The sequence below is a fragment of the Polypterus senegalus genome, chromosome 1 (assembly GCF_016835505.1).
Source record: "Polypterus senegalus isolate Bchr_013 chromosome 1, ASM1683550v1, whole genome shotgun sequence".
Classification (NCBI taxonomy): domain Eukaryota; kingdom Metazoa; phylum Chordata; class Cladistia; order Polypteriformes; family Polypteridae; genus Polypterus; species Polypterus senegalus.
The window spans coordinates 226531339-226550976 of record NC_053154.1 but is presented as its reverse complement, the minus strand read 5'-3'; the positions used below and the strand labels follow the sequence as shown (position 1 = coordinate 226550976).

Here is a 19638-nt window from a genome sequence, read left to right as displayed (position 1 = left end):
CTCAAGCTCCTGGACCAGAGTTCTGTTTTTCCTGCTGTTGAAGTGTGACCAGAGTGCCTTTGTAAAACCTTGGGTTTTGATATCTCTTGGGAAGGGGGTCAGTGAGTATGTTGGGCCTAAGGGGACCTCAGCAGCATGGCCCTCTTTAAATCTCATCTGACATATGGATATATTTAGCCTTATTTTTTATCACATCTGTGCAGGTGTAAAAGTTTTTTATTTTGTTTCTCATTGTCACAAGTTTTATTAGTATGGGAATATCTGGTGGACTCTGCTATGATGAAGAAGATGATTTTCTAAGACTATGACATGATGGGATGTTTACAGTGCTGCTTTGTTTTTTAGCAACCCCACTGACAAAAGGAGTCATGCAACTTTTCCTCTGTTCAACAGTGGACTTTTCATTTTTTTGTATTGTATTTAGTGTTATTACAGTACCTGCAAGTTAGGCTGTTACTGCTCAGATGGTTGTTAATTTTGTTTTAGTTCCTTAAAGCTGCAGTTTTGCATTTGTTTAATATGCAAACTACATATGCTGCTGTTCAGAGTCTTTTGTTTGACTCTTCACTTGCATTAACTTGTATATTTGCTGAGCCCTACTGTGTATGACCTTCACAACTTGACTTTCTTAAATTACCTACCTGTGTCAACTGACCTTAATCAGTGGTGTCAAACAGAAGTAGAACCAAGTGTTGAATTCTGTATTAACTGATAAATGTTGTTGTTGTTGTTGTCTAAAGTTGCAGAAAAGTCTTGGGTATATGTCCTTATTTTTCATAACCTTAGCAAACAATGTGTCATCTAATTTGGGAGAGCAGCGTCACTTTTTCTTTTAACACTTTAAGTAATGCAACAGTTTGGTCTCACAGGTCAGAGATGGGACATCTCCTGAATTACATCTCACTTAGGGAGTCTTATTTCATTCATTTGATGATATCAGGACAAGAGCATGAGACACATGTATATCTTTATTGCTAACATGGACAGTTCCAGTGCGTTGCCAGAGACTAATGGTTATATTCATTATTTGTTTCGTGGGACCACAGTGAGCCTTACAGATTGAACAAGAAGAAATGTTTTTATGTCAAAAGATAATGCTTGCACATCTTGTAATGATACATGAAGTTTTGTTCATTCATTCATTCATTTGCAGACCCCTCTCATTCCATTATGGTGTCATATCAAACCTATCATGGCTGCATTTAGCACCGGGCAGTAAGGAACCATGAATGAGAGGAGAGCTCCAGTCAGTAACGGTTCACACTTGCTCACAAGCTTTCATTAATTAACACTGAGATAATTTAAAACCAACATGAACATCTCTGGAATGTGGAAGCAAATAGTGCATCCAGAGAAAATCCATGAAATCAACAGTGAGAATGTACCACCTCCACATACTGTACATGGTTCCAGAACAGAGGTGCTAACTACTGCTGAAATTGACACATAGTGGTAAGCCATCCATCCATCCATCCATTATTCAACCCGCTGTATGCTAACACAAGGTCACGGGGGTCTGCTGGAGCCAATCCCAGCCAACACAAGGCACAAGGCATGAACAAACCCCAGACAGGGTGCTAGCCCACCACAGAGTAGTAAACCAATTATTACTAAAATTTCCCAGTTTTGAAACATTTTTTAAAATCCCTTTTGTAATATTGCATATCTACATAATGTGAAATTCTCAATATACAGTATTATTAAATAATTTGATTAATGTACTTTGTGTTAAGATCTGTCCATGAACAGAATGAAATGGTAATGTGTACATCACTTTTCAAAACCCGCTTAAGCATGAGGCACAATGGCAGGAACCAATTCTAAAATTAGATGAAAATCCATTGCTGTGCAAATTTGCTCACACAGAGATATTTATAGTCAATTTAAGTTACACCTTATTGGGAAGAGAGCCCGGAGTACCTAGAGAAAAACAGCCCCCAGCATGGGAGCATACAAATAGCACTCAGTGATTTTACCTGGGGTTAGAACCCACTATCATACAGTAGGCAAGCAATAGCACTTAACCACTGGAGAACCTAGCAACATAAAGGCAAGCTGCATTGTAGAGATCATTCTATAAATAGCAGCATGCATTTAACATAGTGCTGTTAACATGTGGTATTATATGTTGAATAGATATTAGTTTTAATTAAAAAGTAAACATTCCTGTTTAAAAGGCAGTTCCAAGTCCAGAATTGACTGTAAAATTCTTACATGGACACAGCACAAACTTAAAATAAATAGTCCCATAGTAGCAGAAAAGTGTCCTGTAAATGCATAGTGCCGCTTGTTTATGAAGACAATGCCCTGTTGAATCCTCCGTCTTCATTTAGGAAAGGGATACATGAAAATTAAATACATCCATATGTGATGGGGAATAAGCAGTAGAGACTAGAGAAGTATAAGACTGAAAGGGAAGAGAACTTGATGTCCCTTGATGCAGCATTGTTCTCTATACTCACTCCCATCACTGTGACTGACTGACTAAATATCTGACTTATACATGCTTGACGGATCTCTTAGCTGGAAATCTGCTAATTGAACAAAATGGAAATCTGCTGATTGTACAAATCTTCCTTTGTAGTCAAGAGTCCAGTATCATAGTGACAAGTAAAATGCCTCTTATTAAATATATACCGTCCAATTTTGAAGCCCGTTTATTCCAAGTTTAGTGTAATTGAGGCCACTAGAACCTGTCTAAGATGCCTCAAGTATAAAACTGGAGCAAGTCCGAGATGGGCAACCAGTTCAGCACTGAAGAAATTTAGTACAGTGTTTGAAAAATGCATTATGAAGAATTTATCAGACCTTAATGAAGACAAAGAGAATGAATCATGGAAATTTTTGGAAAATTATCTGTAAGACTGACTGTCTAACTCGTGTTTTGTCAAATATCATACCTTGGTATTCTTCTGTGCAGTTCCCCCAGCAGTGTATGTTGATTTTTTTAGTTTCTGTCAGCAGCACTGTCTTGTTACTTCATATTGTTCTTATATTGAAATCGTTTTTAAACAGCTGCCCATTTTCCCCATGAAAAGTAACACACGCTAGTCTACAGCCAGAATGTGGTCTTGGCAATCCTGTAATGCCTCCGCTTCAATCTAATGAAGTTCTGTGTTTCAGAGGGCATGTGTGTGCAGAGTTTGCCGCTAGTGTTATAGCTCATGGCTCATTTTGAAAAGATCCTGTGACTGCCTTGTTATCCAGTGCTAGCTGTGATAATACAGAAGAAGAAAGGAGACGCTGTTGGTATGTAGAATATGATGTCTACCAGGCTTATAACTAATTCAGATAGTGACATGAAAGAGAGATTTCAAAACTGCTGTGATACAACGTTTATTAAGTTCTCTCCTGGATTTCTATGAAAAAAAAAAAGAAATCCTAAAAGTGTCATTTTAGTTAAATGAAACAAAACATTTTCCCAGCTTTTTTTTCTTATATAATAAATATATATTTGTGTGTGTGTGTGAGAGTGTGTGTGTGTAAAATAATATAAGTTAAATATAAAATTATAAAATAATAGTATCAATTTCCAACTATGATAGTGGCATGGCCTGTATTTGAACCTGTTTGTATGGAAATGGCATGTTTTCTTCATGTGGTTTCTTCAGCTCTTAATAAACCTTGTAATGGTATCCTGTTCAGTGTTGGCGTATAATTAAACAGGGTAGACTCTGGACCCCGCAACTAGTTTTGGAAAATGAATAACTATTTATACATGTCATGTATGTCTATTGCTTCAGTAAAAATAATGATGTAAAGTTTATGATCAGTTTTGCATTTGTTCGCTCAGTCCTTGGAAAGATGAGAATTACATGGTACAGAGATTTCCTTGTTGTTTTTTTACATTTTTAGGAAAAACAAAGAAAGCATGTTTCTGCAGATGTAACAAGTGAATTAATTCCCTTTTTTGCCAGGAAAATAGTACAGTGTTGCAAGTGCCAGTCTGCAGGCAATGCAGGAAGTAGGCCATAAACTGGAAACCAAAATATTTCAGTCACTATGTAAATACTGGATATAACCATAGAAACCGATACCTTGGAACAGACTATTGAACACATTTGCAGTATGCAAACCTTTTCTTGAATAGCTTCCCAGCAAGCTCTGGGAATGTGTTAATCCAGGAAGGGTTGACAAAGCTGATGCATAGGGAGATGTTGCCAGCCCACTCACTTCCTCTCACTTCCTCTGTCTTAACTGAAGTGTGGATTCACATAGGCCAGAATCTCAGCAGACTACACAGATGCCAGAGCAGAGTTTCAAGTGTATTTGGAAAAATGGAGACCAAGATCCTGGCAACCTTCTAGAAAAGTAATTATTTGGTGGGAGCGGCAGATGAAATTGGTCCAGTAGCCTGCTGTTTTTTTTTTAAGCATTTTTTGTCTAGATGGATTGCTTTCAAAACTTCAGCAGCTGTAGAAAGTGACAGCCTAGTTTATTCATGTAGGTTTGTGGAAAGCAGCTGTGAAGGGTACACTTCTCCTGTGTTGAAATTATTTAAAAAAGAATCAACTAGCAGCAAATGTGGTGACCTCACTGTCAGTTGTTCTCTATACTTTTGGAGAGGCCTCCTTTTAAGCTTTAAAAAACACAGACTGCCTGCTAGTTGGAAATGTCCCCTGAACGTCTTGCATTTATTTGTCTCAACCTCTGGCCTCTTCAGCTTTCTTTCACTGTGCTGAAATTTGTCACTCCAGTGTCCTCATTCTTGTGTAATGCTTAATTACTAAGGCCATTTTGTCCAGAATGTTCCTTCCTTGTTGTTCTTTGTGGACATACCATCTCATGAGTGTGAAAGTCAATATTAATCCATTACTGTTATCTTTTTATTGAAAATAACCTGTTGGGGTTATATGAACAATAATACCACTAGTGCTGTTAGAGTTCGAGCATATCATTCATTTTTCTTTTTCAGTTTACTGGAAATAATTCTGTCCATTCAAGCATTTTCCTGGTCAGGGATATAGAGGATTGGAGCCTAAATCATCATCACTACTGTTTTAGTAGCCAGGTTAGTCAGTTGCTCCTAAAATATTTTTCATAAAACTCTCTGCAGTACTGGGCCTCATTCTGGATGTGACCCAAATTTTTACTCATAAACTGACACAATCTCCAGCCATGATACATTTCGCCTCATTTCCTCCACCTCTATCATGTTGCATCTCTTCACCCATTATCCCCTGCCTTTCGTTTCTTAAGTCCAAACTGCCTTAGCCTGTTTTTCTGCAACATAACACCTATCACTTCCTAACCATGGTTTTTTCTTAAATTGGCATCACTCTAATCCGTGACACTCTTATCTTAAGACTCTTCTCTGGTTACCACCTCCATCCACAAAAAGCCAAGTCCAGAACTACCTTCAATCAATCAATCAATCAACATTTATTTATATAGCACATATTTATACAAAAAATGTAGCTCAAAGTGCTTTACAAAATGAATAGAGAAATAGAAGACACAATAAAAGATAAACATAAGTCAACATTAATTAACATAGAATAAGAGTAAGGTCCGATGGCCAGGGTGGACAGAAAAAACAAAAAACTCCAAAGGCTGGAGAAAAAAATTAAATCTGTAGGGGTTCCAGACCACGAGACCGCCCAGTCCCCTCTGGGCAATCTACCTAACATAAATCAAACAGTCCTCTTTGTATTTAGGGTTTTCATGGAAGGACCTGATGATGATGATGGTCACGTAGACTTCTGGCTTTCAGTCCATCAATGTTGGTGCATCATGATGCTTTGAGTAGGTGGTGGTGGCACAGGCCGCCACCACAAAGAAACCGGAAAAAGAAACAGAAGAGAGAGTAGGGGTCAGTATGGATTTTGGAGCCACTGTGAATAGTTATTATGAAGAATTGAACATACAGAGTATCAGTATTAAGTTAAAGTGAAGTTATAAAAGGCCATGTTAAAGTAATGTGTTTTCAGCAGTGTTTTAAAGTGCTCTACTGTATTTGCCTGGCGAATTCCTATTGGCAGGCTATTCCAGATTTTAGGTGCATAACAGCAGAAGGCCGCCTCACCACTTCTTTTAAGTTTAGCTTTTGGAATTATAAGGAGACACTCATTTGAAGATCTAAGGTTACGATTTGGAATATAAGGTGTCAGGCATTCCGATATATAAGATGGAGCGAGATTATTTAAGGCTTTATAAACCATAAGCAGTATTTTAAAGTCAATCCTGAATGACACAGGCAACCAGTGTAGTGACATCAAAACTGGAGAAATGTGTTGTGGATTTTCTTTTCCCAGTTAGGATTCTAGCAGCTGCATTCTGCACTCGTTGCAAATGATTTATGTCTTTTTTGGGTAGTCCTGAGAGGAGTGCGTTACAGTAATCTAGTCTACTGAAAACAAAAGCGTGAATTAATTTCTCAGCATCTTTCAATGATATAAGAGGTCTAACTTTAGCTATGTTTCTTAAGTGAAAAAATGCTGTCCTAGTGGTCTGATGAATATGCGATTTAAAATTCAGATTACAGTCAACGGTTACCCCTAAATTTTTTACTTCCGTCTTAACTTTTAATCCTAGTGCATTAAGTTTATTTCTGATAACCTCGCTGAATCCATTATTGCCAATTACCAAAATTTCAGTTTTCTCTTTATTTAGTTTGAGAAAATTACTATTCATCCATTCAGAAATACCAGTAAGACATTGTGTTAGTGTATCGAAAGAGTCGGAGTCATCAGGTGCTATAGATAAGTACAGCTGTGTGTCATCAGCATAGCTGTGGTAGCTCACGTTGTAACCTGAGATAATCTGACCTAACGGAAGCATGTAGATTGAGAATAACAGCGGACCCAGGATAGAGCCTTGTGGAACACCATATCGGATATCATGTGTCTTTGAGATTTGATTACCACAACTCACAAAGAATTTTCTACCTGCCAGGTAGGATTCAAACCAATTTAAGACACTGCCAGAGAGGCCCACCCATTGACTAAGGCGATTTCTAAGAATATTATGATCAATGGTGTCAAATGCAGCACTCAGATCTAAGAGGATGAGAACAGATAAATGGCCTCTGTCTGCATTTACCCGCAAGTCATTTACTACTTTAATGAGTGCAGTTTCTGTACTGTGATTTGTTCTGAAGCCTGACTGAAAAGTATCAAGAATAGCATGTTTATTGAGGTGGTCATTTAACTGCATAATGACTGCCTTCTCTAGAATTTTACTTAAGAAGGGTAGGTTAGAAATGGGTCTAAAATTTTCAAAGGCAGAGGGGTCAAGATTATGTTTCTTAAGAAGGGGTTTAACTACAGCAGTCTTAAGACAGTCTGGAAAGACCCCCGTATCTAATGACGAATTAACTATGTCCAGAATATTGTCAATTAGAACGCCTGATATTTCTTTGAAAAACCTGGTTGGTATTGGATCAAGGACGCAGGTGGAGGGTTTCAGTTGAGAGATTATACTATGTAATTCAGGTAAATCTATCCTATCCTAATCACTTTGACTATCCTATGTGCTGCCCTAACTGCTGTATATGCTACCTCGATATTGACATGTCTGTAGACACTTGTTACAATCCCCCTAAATGCAATGTGAGATATCAGTGTGAGATACAGTATGTTGCACTGTCAGTTAAATCTTAAATTAAATTCTTTTTCAAACAGTTGACCTAGGCTGTTTTGATGTTCTCCTCCCAAGGCTTGCAGTCATGTAAAGCCTGAAAAAACCAAAAATTAACAGTTGTATTACAATCTCCAAAGGACAGAAAAATAGATATATTTTAACTGATAGTCTATGTATAGCCTCTCCAAATACCATGTAAATTCATTTACTTATCTCTTTTTGACAGAGCATAGATTGTATAAAGTTAAATTGAGCTGCCACTTCAATCAGTTACCCACCCCTATATACATAAATAAACCTATACACATTCACTGCAAATTTTAACTTCAAAGGACGCACATGTACAGATAACCCCACAGGTATACATATAACTATACACAAAAAACTCTCAATATAAACTTGATACATGAAAGCATGAAAGATGCACCTTGATTAGAAACCCCACATACAATGTGTGTGTATGTATGTATGTATGTATATATGTATGTATGTAAATGAAATTTGGCTACAGTCAGTGTCACCACTGGTAGCATGAGGCAATACCTGGACCCTACAGAGGTTGCACAGGTAGTCCAACTTCTTCAGGATGGCACATCAATTCGTGCCATTGCCAGAAGGTTTGCTGTGTCTCCCAGCACAGTCTCAAGGGCATGGAAAAGATTCCAGGAGACAAGCAGTTACTCTAAGACCAGTATGGACCAGTATCTGCACCTTTGGGCAAGGATGAACAGGATGAGCACTGCCGGAGCCCTACAAAATGACCTCCAGCAGGCCACTGGTGTGAATGTCTCTGACCAAACAATCAGAAACAGACTTCATGAGGGGTGGCCTGAGGGCCCAATGTCCTCTAGTGGGCCCTGTGCTCACTGCCTGGCACCATGGAACTCAATTGGCATTTGCCATAAAATACCAGAATTGACAGGTCCACCACTGGTACCCTGTGCTTTTCACAGATGAGAACAGGTTTAGCCTGAGCACATGTGACATACGTGAAAGGGTCTGGAGAAGCAGTGGAGAACATTATGCTGCCTATAACCTCATTTAATATGACCGGTTTGGTGGTGGGTCAGTGATGGTCTGGGGAGGCATATCAGTGGAGGGATGCACAGACCTTCACAGGCTAGACAACAGCACCTTGACTGTTGTTAGGTATCGGGATGAAATCCTTTGACCCATTGTTAGACTATGCTGGTGCAGTGGGTCCTGGGTTCCTTCTGGTGCACGACAATGCCCGGTCTCATGTGACGAGAGTATGCAAGCAGTTCCTTGAGGATGAAGGAATTGATAACATTGACTGGCCCCCACACTTGCCTAACCTAAATCCAATAGAACACCTCTGGGATATTGCGTTTAGGTCCATCCAACCCCTCCAGGTTGGACCACAGACTGTCCAGGAGCTCAGTGATGCTCTGGTCCAGATCTGAGAGGAGATCCTCCAGGACAACGTCCTAAGTACAATTTGGAGTTGCTGCAATGAAATTTCGGCAAAATGGACTAGCCTGCCACATCATTTTTTCACTTTGATTTTCGGGGTGTCTTTGAATTCAGCCCTCTTTAGGTTGATAATTTTCATTTCCATCAAACAATGTGGCATCCTTTCGTTCCTAAACCCATTATTTTCCCCATTGACATCTGGTATATTTTTTAAGTGTTCCTTTAATTTTGGACAGTATATATATATATAATATATATATATATATATATATATATATATATATATATATATATATATATATATATATATATATTTATTTTATTTTATTTTTTTGGGGCAGTATATATAATATATATATACACACACACACTTTGCGTCTGTGCTGCTCGTGTTGTTATGGGGGTTGCTGAACGCACGCTGAGGGGATGTGGTCTGATCAGCTGCTGCTGCCAAGCTGATAACTATAATTATATATGCTAGCAAAATACCCAGGCTTTGCAGCGGAGAAGTAGTGTTTTAAAGAAGTTATGAAAAAGAAAAGGAAACATTTTCAAAATAACGTAACATAATTGTCAATGTAATTGTTTTGTCACTGTTATGAGTGTTGCTGTCATATATATATATATATATATAAAATACACACACACATATATAAACATATATACATATAAACATATCTACACATACACATATCTACATGTATATACACACATACATACATATACACACATATATATACAGATCTACATATACAGGGAGTGCAGAATTATTAGGCAAGTTGTATTTTTGAGGATTAATTTTAATATGGAACAAACACAGTGCTATCAGTCAATCCAAAATGTTAATAAACCTGAAACCTGAATGTTTCACAACGGAAATGTGAGTGTGAACATCATCAGGGGAATACATATGCACACAATTATTAGGCAACTATTAGTGTGCAGATTTATTATGCAACTAAAGGAAAAATGAAAATTTTCCCATCTCACTTGTTTATTTTCATCTGTTATAGTGAGAATAATAAACAAACACCTCAAAATTTACAAATAAACATCTCTGACATTTAAAAAAAAAAAAAAATCAATCAATCAATGACCAATATAGCCACCCTTCTTTCCAATAACAGTCATAAGCCTTTCCATTCATGGAGTCTGTCAGTTTCTTGATCTGTTGACGATCAGCTTTTGTGGAGCAGTGACTACAGCCTCCCAGACACTCTTCAGAGAGGTGTATTGTTTTTCTCCCCCGTAAATCTAGCGTTTAAGAAGTGCCCACAAGTTCTCGATAGGGTTTAGGTCAGATGAGGAAGGGGGGCCATGTCATTATTCCTTCATCTTTAAGGCCTTCACTGGCTGGCCACACAGTGGAGAACTTCGATGCAAGTGATGGAGCATTGGCCTGCATAAAAATCATGGTCTTTTTCCTGTATTGCTGTTTGAAGAAAGTGTCTTCGAAAAACTGGCAGTAGGTTTGGGAGTTGATTTTGAGTTCATCTTCAATGCAAAAGGTCCAACTAGCTCATCTTTAAAAATACCAGCTCATACCAGTACCCCACCTCCACGTTGGAGTGGAGCTCTGTGCCCATTACTGATCCACAGGTCCATCCATCTGGTCCATCAAGAGTCACTCTCATCTCATCGGTCCATAAAACCTTTGAAAAAATCTGTCTTCAGATATTTCTTGGCCCAGTTTTGACGTTTCAACTTATGTTTCTTGTTCAGTGGTGGTTGGGTTTCAGCCCTCCTTACCTTGGCCATGTCTTTGAGCACTGAACACCTTGTACTTCTGGGCACTCCAGGTAGGTTGCAGCTCTGGAATATGAAAGTACTGGAGGATAATGGGTTCCTGGTAGCTTCACGTTTGATTCTTCTCAAATCTTTGGCAGCTAATTTGCGTCTTTTGTTCTCAACACGCTTTCTTGCGACCCTGTTGACTATTTGCAACAAAATGTTTGATGGTTCTGTGATCACACACCAATATCTTAGCAATTCCAAAAGTGCTGCATCCCTCTGAAAGACTTTTTACAATTTTTGACTTTTCAGAGTCAGTTAAATCTCTTTTTGGCCCATTTTGCCTGAGGAAAACTAGCTGCCTAATAATTCTGCACACCTTGATATAGGGTGTTGATCTCCTTAGGCCACACCCTCCCTCATTACACAAATACACATCACCTGGCGTGCTTAAATCCAATAAGCATTCAAGTTAATACAGCTTGGAGTTGGAATATACGCATTAAAAATGATGATATGGTCAAAATACTCACTTGCCTAATAATTGTGCACACAGTGTATATACATATCTACATGTATACATATATATATATATATATATATATATATATATATATATATATATATATATATATATATATATATATATATATACATATCCACATATATATATATCTACATATACAGGTACATATATACACATACATACATATATATCTACACATATATATACTGTATATAGCAAAATCCCCACGCTTCACAGCGACAAAGAACTGCTTTTAAAATTTTTATTAAGAAGAAAAGAAAACCTTTTTAAACTGAGGGAAAATATACCAATAACTATCTGTTACGGATCTCTTTGTATACCACGTTGTCAGTTCAGCAGTCCAGTTGTAATATGACCAAGCTGTGTACTGAGATTACTTTTGAGAATGCAACGTATAGTTTTGTCTAGGAGGAAAGCAATATTGCCTCAAATCAATTGCAACCTTTTGTTGGGTGTGTCCCTGAGACTTATTAAATGTCATCGCGAAGCAGAGCCTTACTGGAAATTTGAGGCATTTCAATTGAAATGGGTGATCAGAGGGTATAACGGTGATGCGAGGAATACATTCAGAGTGTGGCGCTCTGCTGTTTTTTTGTATAGCTGCCTTCACACAGCTTCTCCGCTGCTTTATAAACGAACGCCATATAAGGCCGTCGTTTCTTCTTGCTTCGCGGTTCTGTACTGTTTTATTGTTCGTTTATTATGATTCTTATGGTTATTGTGTAGCTATTCGAGACTTACTTTACTGTTCAGGTACCCATTTCCTTTGTTTAATCCGTGGCTTGTACGCTATTTTTTGTTCGTTTATTGCGATTATAGATATTTATTGACTAGCAGAATACCCACGCTTCGCAGCAGAGAAGTAGTGTGTTAAAGAAGTTATGAAAAAGAAAAGGAAAAATTTTTAAAATAACGTAACATGATTGTTAATGTAATTGTTTTGTCTTTGATATATATAATCAAAATACCCGCGCTTGGCAGCGGAGAAGTAAAAAGAAAAGGAAACATTTTAATAACGTAACATGATTGACAATGTAATTGTTTTGTGATTGTCAGGAGTGTTGCTGGCATATATATATATATATATATATATATATATATATATATATATATATATATATATATATATATATATATATATACATACATACATACATATATATATATATATATATATATATATATATATATATATATATATATACATACATGTGTACATATATACACACACATATATACTATGGGGTGCTAAACAGGCAAATAAAGTGATTTTGTGAATATATAAAGTCGGCGTCAGAATATATAAAGTCAGCGTCGGTATACATAAAGTCAAAACTTTTTTCTGAATATATAAAGTCAAAACCTGAATATATAAAGTCAGCGTCGGAATTTATTAAGTCATTCCTGATTATATAAAGTCAGCATCGGAGTATATAAACTCACTCCTGAATATATAAAGTGAAAGTCAAAATCTATTGATTGAAACGACTCTGAACTGAACTGAGTTAACAAAAACGTATTCAGAAAAATTAAATTTAAAAAACACTGTTCGGTTAATGTTTTGAAAATGATGCATGTGCCCTGCCCAGGATTGGTTCCTGCCTTGCCCAGTGTTGGCTGGGATTGTCTCCAGCAGACCCCCGTGACCCAGTGGTCGGATTCAACGTGTTGGGAAATGGATGGATATTCCGACGCTGACTTTATATATTGAAGTTTTGACTTTATAGATTCCAGCGCTGACTTTATATATTTAAGTTTTGACTTTATATATTCCAGCGCTTACTTTATATATTCTGAAATATTCCAACGCCGTCTTTATACACTCGGGTTTTGACTATATATATTTGGTAATGACTTTAGGCTATATATTCAATTTTTGACTTTATATATTCCAGCGCTGACTTTATATATTCAAGTTTTGACTTTTATTTATTCCGACAGTGACTTTATATAATCAAGTTTTGACTTTATATATTCGCGAATGACTTTATATATACAAGGTTTGACTTTATATAGTTAAATGTAGTCATCATTGCGTAAGTTTTTCTTTACCATAGAAATTTAAAGACTAAATTCAACTTCCATTCCTAACAAAGATATTTCTGGCAACTGAATAGAAGCTACTTATATCCAAATTCGAGCTATTGAGCTGTCGCCTGCATGCCTGAATAAATCACCCTCGCTTCGCTCTTACTTTTTTACCGTTCATTTAATCATGTCTAGTGGCGGAAAAATTATAAAATGGAAGGAGGATTACACTGAGTATGGCTTTACCAAAATAATTATTGATGGCGAAACGATTATTCATAAAGCTTCAATTGGTGATCTGTTTTTCTGTGTTAACCTCATATTTTTTCATACTTCTTCTCAAACCAAGGGGGTGCGAGGCTAAAATGAATCAGGAAGCGCTGATCAATGTAATCAGTGTACCGGGAAATCATGCATTGACAGAAGTTCCCCTTTGCTTGTGATTAAATGCGTGATTTTTAACACGTTATGGAGCACATGCATCGAAGCTTTTCAGCTGTGCTTGTGCTAATAAAAGGAAACATTTTAAAAATAACACAATTGTCAATGTAACCTTTTGTAAGTAGTGCCTGGAGGATTCAGTGTGGAGAAACTCTAGACACAGCATGTGTATTAACTTGTGGATTTTTCTGTGAGTATTTGGTGGCAGCGTCACAAAGTCGTAACACTGCGTTAGCTGCGGAGCGCAGCTCAAAGCGAAATGAGGTGAATGGGAGGGGAGATGATGACGTGACTCCCCCACCCGCCTTAGCTGTCAATCTCCCACAAACACAGTCTCTGGGAATTTGCATAAGCACAGCCCCTCACCTGCAATTTTAACTTAGTTACAAAGTGATCAAAACTCTCGTTTATATCCTGCGTCCTCTCATTAAACTTGTATCCCGCATTACCCGTGGGCATGACAAATTCCAGCAGCAGCCTGTCTATGAACTTAATTTAAAGTTTAGGTTTACACTGTGCTTTGTTTCCGAAGTAGCAGCACTCATGAATATGGTTGTATATGTCACTCACAGCAGAGCCTTACTGGAAATTGGAGGCATCTGAATTGAAATGGGAGATCAGAGGGTGTAACGGGGATGCGAGGAATACATTAAGTGTGGAGAAACTCTAGAGACAGCGTGTGTATTAACTTGTGGATTTTTCTGTGAGTATTTGGTGGCAGCGTGACGAAGTTGCTTCCGCAAGACCGCGTTAGCTGTGGAGCACTTAAAGGTTTCTCGTTACAGCAATTTTAACTCCGTTACAAAGTGATCCAAAGTCTCGTTTATACCTCGTGTCTTCTCATTAAACTTGTATCTCGCGAATAAAGTATTTAGTGTTTTTCTTCAGTGCTCTTTGGGAGCTCTTCCTTCTTTTCTACGTACTGCGGTCACAGTCCATTCACGTGATTACGTGGGAGGCGTGATGATGTCACATGCAGCTCTGCCCCCCACGGCCATCAAGTTAACGTTCATTACAGTATATGTAGAAAATTTCAGCCTTCTACCTACACGGGAAGTTGGAGAATTAGTGATGAGTAAGTGAGGGCTTTGCCTTTTATTAGTGTATATATATATATATATATATACACACACACACACACATACTGAGTTTATCACTACGAGACTCTAGACACAATAGTCCTATGTCATATTGTCTATGTGGCATGGGGAGGATGTCAGAAGATGACACAAGAAGGAATATATTTAGATAATGTTATCCCGAAGGCGAAAAGGTTCTAATTTCACCCTCTGATGATTGGCTAGCCAACAAAAAAAAAAACATCTTAAAAAGGTGTGCTGGTGGCCACCTCACTAACTTTGTTCATGCCAACAGCAGTTGAGTTGTTTATACCTTTTCCAATTGGCGTTCATAGAACCCATCTCTTTACTTTCCTTAACTGCGAATAATGCCCAGACGTAGAGCAGCCATTCCTTCCTTAAATTACTTCCTTCTCTCCTTTTGAGTTTTGGTTGTCAGACCTGTCATTGGGTAATGACCAGAAACGTTTCTGACAAGACGCATGAAGATCCCACCCACAAAGCTGTTGTTAATCTCCCCCTTGTGGCTTTTAGTCCCATTCCAAGAAAAGGTCCCCCACCTGTATTTAAATGTGTGGAAGCCCAGGCAGTGACAAGCAGCACTCAAAAGACAGACAACGTACAATGCAAAACACGTGTATAAAATATTTGTCCAAACTGACTACAGGGCACATTTCCAGGAAAATATTTAACAAACAAGGTCACTAGTGAATACAGCATATTTGCTTCAAAAATGCATTGGTGGATTTTGCTGATTAACATTATATTAGGACTGTCCTTCCTATTTCACTAATTGGCTACAAACTATGTTGCTATGTAACCTAATGCATGTCATATTTGTCTTCTATCTAGAAGGGATGTTTTTGAACATGGACACACAGCACAGAGTTGGTCATAAACCAGAAGGTATTGCTGAGTTTTAATCCAAGAAGTATAGAAACATTGCACTCTATGCCAACAGTCTTATCATAATTAGTATATATTTTACTGCAGTTTTTTATTGTGGTATCTAAAAAAGAAATTATCAAAGCTTACCTAATTGTTAGAAAAGGTACTTTTTAAGTCATACTATATAAGTTTTTGCTTCCCAAAGGAAGAAATAAAAATCTCCCAAAAAAGTATTTATCAGTGATGTTGTCCCCAGCAACACACTGCTCATAGCTTTTTATTTTCTGGAGACGCAGCACGGTTTTACCCCATATTTGTCATGACACATTTTCTTAATGTTAAAAGCTAATGCAAAAATACATACTGTTACACAATAGTCTCTATTATGTTTTACTGCATACCTGAAAATTACACAAGCTGCTGAAGTGGCATACCACTATTGTCCTGGTTATTGTGTCACTGGATTTCCTTTCACTCCCTCATACAGGCCATTGGTGAGATTGTAACAATTATGTGCTACAGTGGTTGCTAATGGAAAGAATTTGCAAGACCTTTGCACAAGACAAAACTATCATTTTCCTCCACCCACAGCATAGTTTAAAACAACACTCAATGTTGTGAATGTTTCCTTCATAGCTGCTCAACAGGATGCCCTGGCATGTGGTTTTACAGTTTTTGCTCTTGATAAGGAAAACTTGCATAATAATAGGATGCTGTTCAATATGATGTGTAGATACTGTCAGACGGCAGCCTGGAGACAACCCATTGCTGATAGTAGCATTATTTTCTGCAGCTTTTAGAACATGCTAGGAGAATCTAATGAGTTTCTAACTCTGTAGCAGCCTTGACATTTTGTGGAGACTGCCTAGCTAACTACCTGATGAGTCATTAAATAAATAAGCCAGCTTTGCTTTACAGATCACCTTATGGTAAGCAGTAAGCATGATGCAGTAAATTGCATTGGATTTCAGTATGAACTGATCTGTTTCTCTTAAGAGTAGGAATTACAGTATATCAAGGTTGAAACAGAAGACAGATTTTTGTTACTCAAGTAATACTGGAAGAATGTTAGTTCGTGAATACAGCAGATAATTTGAATACTTGGACCCAGGGAGCTTACTATGCAGTGATTTAACACTTTCACTCATGCATATCTGAATGTATAATCTGTTCCTAGGGTAATGGAGTGCTCTAGCCTTGGTTGTAATGTATTTTCATAAATGTCATTTCATAGTGTTGTATAGCTTTTTTCTTTTAAGTAACCAAAAAAACAATCAGTATAGAAAGTCAGGTAACAGAACTGAGTTGCAGATATGCTGCCCAGACCTTGGCGACAATGAATAGTGGAAAAATAATGACTTCTTTTGCTTAAAATTAGAAGAGACCACATTGTGTCTGTGAAGAGAAACCTCAAGTCTTTTTTTTTTTTTTTAGAATTTGACAAGAATTCATTATTCTATTTAAATAAACAAGACTAATTTCTGTTTATCTTTTTGATTCATCAACATGTAAGAGGGTCTGCTGTATATTGGGATTCATTTAGCCCTCCAAGTATGGGCAGAGGAGGTTCACCAGTATTGATTTGATGTAACAGTAGTATTAATTGAATTCATATTGGCTTGGTATCTAATTCATTGTAATGTGTTTTCCTGATATAAAATAAGCTGATAGGCCTTGCCATGGAGAAAATATTCATTAGAGCTATAAACACCTTGTTGCTCAGACCCTATTTTGACATTCTAAGAGTATTCAGACCAAGCTGAGCAGAGCTGTGATTAAACTATAATGGTTTCATCTTTACTTCTGCCTTGTGGCAATGACCCATATTGCTGAAGTAACTTAAGTTTGACATCAGAAATGGTGCACTTAATATATAGTGTAGTGTCAGTGGTGAGAGCTGCAATGGATGGATTCTCTGCTCTTTACATGTCTCTTTGAGGTAGCTTGCTATCCTTAAAAGCACTGCTCACCTTTTTGCCACAGTAGCTGGAAAACTATGCAGGCTTGCCATTGTCACAAAGTGGACGCTTTAGTTCACCTTCACCCCAACAGATAAACACTGGATACAGGTTAAAAGTGCTAAGAAATATTTTTTACTTTCTTCTCAATAGTGCCCCAAAGCACCTCCACCACAACAAATAGGCAATACTGTAACTATAGTAATGTAACAATAATTAAACACTTCTCTCCTCCCAGCAACTCCGTGACACTCCCTCCAAACTTTGGCTCTCCTGCTGGGTCTCCACTAGTCCTTTATATAGTCCTTGACCCGGAATTGCTTCTGTCCTTCCATCCATGTGGTTTACCAGCATTTCCAGGTCAGATGGAGATTTGTATTTTCTTCAGCCCGGAAGTACTTCTGTCCTTCCATCCCCATGACTTGGGAGTACTTCCGAGCTATATTGGAAACAGAAGTCCCTGTGTCTCCCTGCAGCATCCCTTGACAGCACCCACGGTACCCAGCAGGGCTGTGAAGCTGAACTCCATCTCCCATGGTGCCCTGCGGGAATCTGGGGCACCGCTAAGCTGCATAGAAGTCGCCATCTAGCGTCCTGGGGGTTTCGGCCGTCCATTAAACCATTTATACAGTGGGATGCAAAAGTTTGGACAACCACAACCTTGTTAATAGTCATTATTTTCCTGTATAAATCATTGGTTGTTATGATAAAAAAATGTCAGTTAAATATATCATATAGGAGACACCACACAGTGATATTTGAGAAGTGAAATGAAGTTTATTGGATTTACAGAAAATGTGCAATAATTGTTCAAACAAAATCAGGCAGGTGCATAAATTTGGGCACCGTTGTCATTTTATTGATTCCAAAACTTTTAGAACTAATTATTGGAACTCAAATTGGCTTTGTAAGCTCAGTGACCCCTGACCTACATACACAGGTGAATCCTATAATGAGAAAGAGTATTTAAGGGGGTCAATTGTAAGTTTCCTCCTCCTTTAATTTTCTCTGAAGAGTAGCAACATGGGGTCACAAACCAACTCTCAAATGACCTGAAGACAAAGATTGTTCACCATCATGGTTTAGGGCAAGGATACAGAAAGCTGTCCCAGAGATTTAAGCTGTCTGTTTCCACAGTTAGGAACATATTGAGGAAATGGAAGACCACAGGCTCAGTTCAAGTTAAGGCTCGAAGTGGCAGACCAAGAAAGATTTCGGATAGACAGAAGCGACGAATGGTGAGAACAGTCAGAGTCAACCCACAGACCAGCACCAAAGACCTACAACATCATCTTGCAGCAGATGGAGTCACTGTGCATCGTTCAACCATTCGCACTTTACACAAGGAGATGCTGTATGCGAGAGTGATGCAGAGGAAGCCTTTTCTCTGCCCACAGCACAAACAGAGCCGCTTGAGGTATGTTCAAGCACATTTGGACAAGCCAGCTTCATTTTGGAATAAAGTGCTGTGGACTGATGAAACTAAAATTGAGTTATTTGGGCATAACAAGGGGCATTATGCATGGAGAAAAAAGAACACAGCATTCCAAGAAAAACACCTGCTACCTACAGTAAAATATGGTGGTGGTTCCATCATGCTGTGGGGCTGTGTGGCCAGTGCAGGGACTGGGAATCTCCTCAAAGTTGAGGGACGCATGGATTCCACTCAGTATCAGCAGATTCTGGAGACCAATGTCCAGGAATCAGTGACAAAGCTGAAGCTGCGGGGCTGGATCTTTCAACAAGACAACAACCCAAACACTGCTCAAAATCCACTAAGGCATTCATGCAGAGGAACAAGTACAACGTTCTGGAATGGCCATCTCAGTCCCCAGACCTGAATATAATTGAAAATCTGTGGTGTGAGTTAAAGAGAGCTGTCCATGCTTGGAAGCCATCAAACCTGAATGAACTAGAGATGTTTTGTAAAGAGGAATGGTCCAAAATACCT

General features: G+C 38.1%; 1 protein-coding gene across 13 annotated transcripts in view; it reads left to right on the top strand.

The window, feature by feature from the left end:
• The window catches only part of fam53b (family with sequence similarity 53 member B), a 184217-nt gene that overhangs the window by 157529 nt on the left and 7050 nt on the right, over positions 1 to 19638 (top strand). Inside the window, exons 5-6 of one of the 13 annotated variants that reach the window (XM_039769705.1) lie at positions 4916 to 5011; positions 15694 to 15747. The exons of 11 other annotated variants lie outside the window; for them this stretch is intronic. In XM_039769705.1, coding sequence (XP_039625639.1) covers positions 4916 to 5011; positions 15694 to 15708 — 111 coding nt within the window. In that variant the 3' untranslated portion in view covers positions 15709 to 15747. Of the gene's footprint in view, positions 1 to 4915; positions 5392 to 15693; positions 15748 to 19638 lie in introns of those variants that run through there. One more of the 13 variants, XM_039769696.1, reaches the window with a different exon arrangement.